Raw genomic sequence first — 7596 nt, 5'->3', positions numbered from 1 at the left:
TATATATATTTAGTTTAAAGACAGTTTATTATTATTATTTTAAGATTAAATCTTTGGCACTCTTGCCTTAGTGATTTTAAATATTTGATTAGTTCACAGTTCCGAGAAGTATAAACAGATTATAAATAAAATAATTTTCATTTAGCACACGCAATGTCATTTTACAGTGAGTCGTTTTTACATTATCCGATTGATGAACAATTTCAGTGTTTAAAATATCTGTTTAATTAAAATAATTTCTTAAAACAACCCCTATCACTTTCTAAGTGGAAACAAATAATGACAGAATGCATATGTCTGATTAGGATAGTATGTAATACGACATATGCAACTGTTTGTGTCACTTCACCTGAAACAACGCAGTGGTTACAAGAAACCTGAAAACCCCGTAATGCGGAAGTAGGAAGTTAATGTTATTACACATTCAAGATTAACGAGGGCAACTCGACATTAGTGGATATCGTGCTGTTCTGTTCTCTGTTGGTTTTAACGCCTGAAGTTTTTTTTTTTTTTTTTTTTTTTTTTTTTTTGCATTAGCTTCTTCAGTGTCGTAGCAGATGTGCTATGGCTGGAGCTGATTGAGAAATGTCATGTTACTACAATACAATATGCTCGTATGTAAATGTCATGCTACTGAACTCTCTGAGCACGATCAGTTTCACAGTAATTCAGGGCTTGCGTTTTATGTTGGCTAGTTACTGTATTAGCGATTAACGTTAACGCATAGAGACTGGCGCTTTTCAGACCGCAGTCAATAGATGTTTCCACCTGCTTGAGACTCGGTTAATATATGTTATTAGCCGATGAACGGTAAAACCTGACATGGAGTATCTTCTGGAGGCAATCGAGATACTAACAAACACATCTGGACGCCAAGAGCACTGTGAGTAATACATCTTGTCCAAGTGTTATTATGTTATTATTATGTTATTGCATAAATATATGTTCATATAACATGTTCATTTATCTAGTGATTAAGTTAAAGGAAGAGGAGCAAAATCCAAGCCCATCTTCACCCACTGTGTTTGGTATTTGTGTGGAGTTGAATAAAGATGATGAAGTTAAGGAAGCCTCTGACATGTCTCCAGCCAACCAGGATTCATTCCTCCATGAAACAAGAATCACGCATATGGTACAGGACAAGTCTGGAGTCCCAGAGAAAGGTAGTGAAAATGCTTATATGGAGGCTACCATAGTGAACAACATCACATTTTGTGTGTATCTACAACTAGCTGCTAAAATGAGTGCAGGGAAGTCAGCTTTAAGGGATGTGGTCAGTATTTCTTAAGAGTGGATATTATTATTTATACCAGACCAGCTTCCAAGATTGTCAATATCACAGTGACTGACTAGTTATTTATCAACATACACAGTTCGAATGCTGTAAGTAATCTAACGAAAGAGATTCAAATCTGCCTCCGCACCGGCACAGAGAGAGATCTGGCTATATACCAATATATTCACAGTCCACAAATACCTTTCATGAGGCCGCTGTCTTCGATTTCGAATACTTCTGGAACACTGTTGGTTCAACTGCGTGTTCTTTTGTATGGGTCCCTCTTTTTTACGTGTCTATTAAATCATTTGACAGTCTTTTATTGTTTGTGTCTGCATTCAAGCACGTTACACAAGCGCAATATGCCCTGTGTTTTATACGGTTTTAAATCAGCATATTGCATTCAACATTGTGAGACTTGAAGATTTAAGGGTTAAAGTAATTCCTCTGAGCTAGCTGTGATACTGTTTAAGGTAATGATGGCTAATAGTGAAGGGAAGATCGGATCATTTTACTGACTTGGATCTTTGAGTCTCGTTCAGCAAAATGAACGAATCTTTATTCAAGTCATTTCGTTCATTTGAGCAGAATTAAATTAAAATGTTACATTTTCAATAGCCAAATCTCCCCCAACACGTCTGCTTACACAAACTTTGATTATAATCCCAATAAGGAAAAAATTATAATGCAGCCAAGGACAAATTACGAGACACAGAAAGATTAGTTCACCTCTGGAATCTTCTTGTCTGAGTCGTTCGTTCATTTGTCACGTGACAGCCGTATACGCTCTGCATTGCACACACAGGACACAGAAATGATTAGTTCACCTCTCGAGTCATCTGGTCCGAGTCGTTCGTTCTTTTGTCACAATGCAATGCAACGCATAGCGTATACGGCTATCACGTGACAAAAGAACGAACTACTCGGACCAGAAGACTCGAGAGGTGAACTAATCATTTCTGTGTCCTGTGTGTGCAATGCAGAGCGTATACGGCTTCAAAATGAACGAATCATTCATGAACAGCCCATCACTAATGGCTAACTTAAAGTTTTATGGAACTCTGAATCAATTGAACCAATTAATTTGGTATGTGATTCGGTGTTTCGAGCTATTGAAATGCCACACACTGCCGACACCTGCTGGTAAAATTACATGATTTTGCCAGTGTGACGCAAGCTTAGAAGCAGTGGTTAAAAACAAATGATTCAATAAGATTTCAATGCTTTATAAATTATGTTTTTTAAGTGCCTGTTACTTGTTTAAATTTGTTGAGGCCTGACCTATTGATTGTTTGAGCAAGACATCAGCTTGATCATTATTATCTATCAAGAACATGAAAGCAATGACTTAAAGCGGCTAGTAGTCACTCCTTTTCATTAAATTCCCATGCTATACTACTATTAATGTGTGGGCCAAAAGTGCGCATATTTTTATGTCAGTCGAAGTTCAGTTGAAGTGTAGGCATAGGCCCCCCGGCCCCCCAACCCCCAGTTTTGGCGCCCCTGATGACTATACAAAAAGACAACAATATTAATCAAAAATAATTGTAAGTAATTTAATTATGTCCTGATGTCATTATAATGTCATCAGTAGGGCTGTTACGATTTTGAAATTTGGCTAACAATTATCTGTCAATCAAATAATTGCGATTATGACGAGTAATTGTCTGTTTTAGGGCTATGACGATTAATTGTCTCTTTAGGGCCTTCACAATTAATTGTCATACAAACTGTCATATTTATTAAGGTGTGATTTTTTTTCTGGATGTGTGCTTTATACACCTTAAGTAGACATTTTTTACATATTTAACTTGAAATATATAAATCAAATAATAAAATAGGGATATGTGATTTCCTTTTAAGGCTTTAAAAACATTTTAATGACATGAACAATAATGTTTTAAATATCAAAATATTCCTAAATACTTAACATATGTCTCTCTATTTGGTCAACTTTAGTTTTGGTAAATTTTACATTTACACTTGTTTTTTGAACCCATATATTTTACATGATATATTTTTATAAAAAAATATTTTTATATATATTTTATTATATTTCTATAATATTTTATTATATTATTAAATAGTAAAATATTTCTGTCCTAATTTCTTCACTCTCACACGTTATTTTAATGCTCTGATTAAACCCATGAGCCCTTGTTTCTCATGAAGCAAAACCTTTGAGATTTCGTTTCATCATTTCATCACTCCACAGAAATAAAGTGTGAGTCTCCAGAAACATTTGCCATAACACGATCATTTAAAGTGAAACCAGAGCGCTTTGCGTTCACTATTAAAGTTTATATTTGTTCGTTTATATTTTCGCGGGAGTTTGGCATGAGCCTCTGCTGAAAGCTTGCGCATCAGAGTGCTTGAGAAGCTCTTCATGTGCTTTTCCGTACAGGAGCTGGTTGACTTCCACAGTACATCTCAGTGACGTAATTGGAGTTCAACTGAATGACACACAATTGTGCCATTCATGGCATTTATACAGTATACTGTATGCGCTTAAAATTCCCTTATTTGGGCATAAAAATGTGATTAAAATTAGAATACCCAATAATCTTAGTTATCTCAAATAACCACGGTTAGATCAAATTACTGTGATCAGACGGTTATTTAATAATCACGACAGGCCTAGTCATCAGTCACTTTTACCATAATTCATCCAGCCCCTTTCTCTCCTTATTGAACAAGATTAACAAAGTAAATGAACGACACACATCCTCCTCTCCTTCAGTCGGTCAACAGATCCTGATCCTATTTTGTTTAGTGAAAGGAGTGTATTCGTTCATTGAGTCAAACAAATGATATGCTCCTTCACAGCCCGCACTCCAAAGCTACTGACTCGCACTATAGTCAGTCCATCAAAGCAGTCTCGTGCTTCAAAATAGAGCTCATTGGCTTCAGAAGGGAGAGACGTCAGTGAACCAGAAATATGAGTCAGTGTACGGAGGTGTTTCGATTTAGATTTGTTTATTTAAAAAATTAGTTCAAAACATCACTACTGTGCACAGTATAGGAAGCATGCAGATGACTGAGGCTAGCAAGCATTACGTTGCATCAAGAATATTAATGGACAATGTTCAATTTCAGCAGCGGCGCTCATAAGTTAGCAGGGGAAATACTGCAATATTGATCATAAACCATCAGATTAGAAACAAATGAATCATTTGAACAGTTTTTGTCACAGTTTTTAAAGGAATAATAATAATAATTCACCGAAAATGCTAATTCTCTCATCATTAACTCACTCTTATGTAGTCTCTTGTATGACTTTCATTCTTCTGCAGAGCACAAACAAAGATTTTTTTGGAGGCTATATGATGTGTTTTTGTCCAAACTAAGTCAATTGACATGGATTAAACCACTCAAGTCATATGGATTACCTTTATGCTGCCTGTACTTTATGAAGCTTGAAAGTTTGGAACCCATCGAACTGCATTTGATGGTCAAAAAACGTATATCTCTCACAAAATCTTCGTTTGTGCTCTGCAGAAGAAAGAAAGTCAAACGAGTTTGAGACAGCATAAGAATAAGTAAATGATGAGAGAATTATCATTTTTGGATGAACTATTATTTCAGTTGATTTAATCTGTATTTTAAAAGGCAGCATGCTACATACTCATTCTCATTGTGTTTATTTTTTCTCCTTAGAAACTCAAATTGGTAAAAGGAAAAAGAGTTGTTCAAGAACGAGAGCACAAATAGGAGTCCGGTCTGATAGGTCACGTCACCATTGCTTTAAATGTGGACAAAGCTTCCAAACCTCAGTTCACTTTAAAAGACATCAACTTGTTCATTCAGGAGTAAGGTCTCATGTTTGTCCTGAATGCAGCAAGAGCTTCGTCACATCCGGCGAACTTAAAGTGCATCTGCGTGTTCACACAGGAGAAAAACCGTATCACTGCTCTGAATGTGGTAAGAGTTTTGCTCAAACAGGATCTTTTTCTAATCACCGGAAACTTCATAAAAATGAAAAAATGCATCACTGCCCTGAGTGTCAAAAGGGTTTCTACCAACTTTCAGAACTACAGGCACACAGAAGAGTTCATACTGGAGAGAAACCTTACCTATGCACACAATGCTGGAAGGGCTTTACTACGGCTGGGGCATTGCGAGTTCATGTACGAACTCACACTGGTGAAAAACCTTATGAGTGCAAAGAGTGCGGGAAGAAATTCTGTCAGCTGGGTGGACTCAAGGTTCACCAACGTGTTCATTCAGGAGAGAGGCCTTACACATGCTCCGTATGTGAGAAGCGCTTCAAGGGACATGCAAATTTGATTGCACATCAACGCATTCACACTGGAGAAAAAACTCATAGATGCACTGTATGCAGAAAGACATTCACTGACAGCAGAAGACTAAAAGAGCATGAGCCACCTCAATCAGTAGAGACACCATTCCGGTGTAGCGTGTGTAGTGAAACTTTCAGAGCTTTCTGTCAACTTAAAGAACACCAGCAATGCCACAGAAGTGAGAAGCGCCATCAGTGCTCTGAGTGTGGAAAGGCCTTCACACAATTATATTTACTAAAGAATCACCAGCGTGCTCACTCTGATGAGAGGCCCTATTCTTGTACAGAATGTGGAAAGAGCTTTCGCCGGACATATGACCTGAAAACGCACCTGAATATCCACAGTGAAGCAAGACCTCATCATTGCTCTGAGTGTGGCAAGAGCTTCCGCAGGGCTGCAGAGCTTAGACTACATCAGAGAGTGCATACAGGAGAAAAGCCATACCCCTGCTCCTTCTGCGGAATGGGCTTTAAACAGACGTCACAACTCAAAGTGCATGAGCGCACTCACACAGGAGAGAGGCCCTTCCCTTGCCCGGAGTGTGGGAAGACCTTTAAAGACAAGAGAAGTCTGATAACACACCAGAGAGTGCACCACAAATAAATAAATTATTTGTGCAAAAGTTTTAGGCAGTTGTGAAAAATTTGATGGCATGAATAATTTTAATTGATCAAATAACTTCATACAAAGTGCAGGAAACATATAAACAAATAAAAAAATAAAAAAAATCAGTATTTGGTGTGACCACCCTATGCCTTTAAAACAGCACCAATTCTCCTAGGTACACTTGCACACAGTTTTTCAATGTTGTTGACAGATGGGTTGTTCCAAGCATCTTGGAGAACTTGCCACAGATGTATTTAAGCTGTCTCAGTTGCTTCTGTCTCTTCAAGTAATCCCATACCATCCATGTGGGGGCCAGACCATCTTGTTCTACATTTATTCTATTCTATTTGTTAAAGGAATTTTGAAATCTAAAATTGTTGTTTCCTACTGACACACTAAAGCAGAAGATTAAAATAACCACCTTAAGACAAATGTTTTTGTGAAACATTTAATGTAACTAAGACTTTTGAACAGTACTTTTATACTGAATTATTTTAGTGTTGAAATCACATTGAGCACAGTTTTAACATTTTAGCTTCATGCTAAAATTGCATATGCTATAAATTATATATTTTGGTTGTAAGACACCAGTGTGAAAATACAGATTACTAATGTTTTTAATCTTGCTGGTGTCTTACACTCTCCACATAATGAAACTTTTGGAGGATGTTAAGGAATCATGTACCTTATTCATCATTCATTCATCTGTCTAGGGTTATTCTTTGTTCTTTAAACAAGAATTGGTCATAGACTTTGAGGGTTTTCATGCAGGTGGGACTAATTTGTATATGCTTGTAGTTAAATATTTGAATGGAAAATCAATTAAATAATAATTTTTTTCTGTGTATGTATCATTTATATTCTGAAGAGATCATGTTTTATTGTATTAACGAAAACAACGATATTTTTGGTGTATATGTATATTTGTTTTAATTACTGCCTTAATTACATTTTCTTGACAGAGATTGTTTTTCCCAAAGAGACTTAAAGGGATAGTTCACCCAAAAATGAAAATTCTTTCATTTACTTGCCCTGATGCCATCCCAGATGTGTATGACTTTCTTTCTTCTTTCTTTCTTCTGCTGAACACAGTTGAAGATTTTTAGAAGAATACCGCAGCACTGTAGGTCCATACAATGCAAGTGAATGGTTTATAGCTCCAAAATGCATATAAAGGTTGCATAAAAGTAATCTATACGACTCCAGTGGTTAAATCCATATCTTCAGAAGCAATATGATAGGTGTAAGAAACAAATCAATATTTAAGTCTGTTTTTACCATAAATTCTCCTCCCTGCCCAGTAAGTGGCAATATGCACAAAGAATGCAATTCACCAAAAACAAAAGAAGAAGAAAGTGAAAGTGGAGATTGATAGTAAAGAAGGACTTTAATATCGATCTGTTTCTTACCAAC

The 7596-nt window shown here is 36.5% G+C and overlaps 1 protein-coding gene across 1 annotated transcript; it reads left to right on the top strand.

The window, feature by feature from the left end:
- The first annotated feature begins 357 nt into the window (after positions 1-357).
- Positions 358-7299, top strand: LOC127451818 (zinc finger protein 883-like). The gene is made up of 3 exons (XM_051716779.1): positions 358-883; positions 972-1163; positions 4934-7299. Exons 1-3 carry the CDS (start codon positions 823-825, stop codon positions 6178-6180), a joined length of 1500 nt encoding a protein of 499 aa, XP_051572739.1. The 5' UTR covers positions 358-822; the 3' UTR covers positions 6181-7299.
- The last annotated feature ends 297 nt before the right edge of the window (positions 7300-7596 follow it).

Source organism: Myxocyprinus asiaticus, chromosome 2 (genome assembly GCF_019703515.2).
Source record: "Myxocyprinus asiaticus isolate MX2 ecotype Aquarium Trade chromosome 2, UBuf_Myxa_2, whole genome shotgun sequence".
In the NCBI taxonomy this organism is placed as follows: domain Eukaryota; kingdom Metazoa; phylum Chordata; class Actinopteri; order Cypriniformes; family Catostomidae; genus Myxocyprinus; species Myxocyprinus asiaticus.
The sequence above is the reverse complement of the archived record's forward strand: the minus strand, read 5'-3'. Positions and strand labels throughout refer to the sequence as shown.

Excerpts from the sequence above, each read along its gene's own strand:
- LOC127451818 (XM_051716779.1), top strand. The coding sequence starts at position 823 with ATGGAGTATCTTCTGGAGGCAATCGAGATACTAACAAACACATCTGGA. Across the intron at positions 884-971 it reads ATCTGGACGCCAAGAGCACT|TGATTAAGTTAAAGGAAGAG; the intron begins GTGAGTAATACA and ends TCATTTATCTAG. Across the intron at positions 1,164-4,933 it reads GTCTGGAGTCCCAGAGAAAG|AAACTCAAATTGGTAAAAGG; the intron begins GTAGTGAAAATG and ends TTTTCTCCTTAG.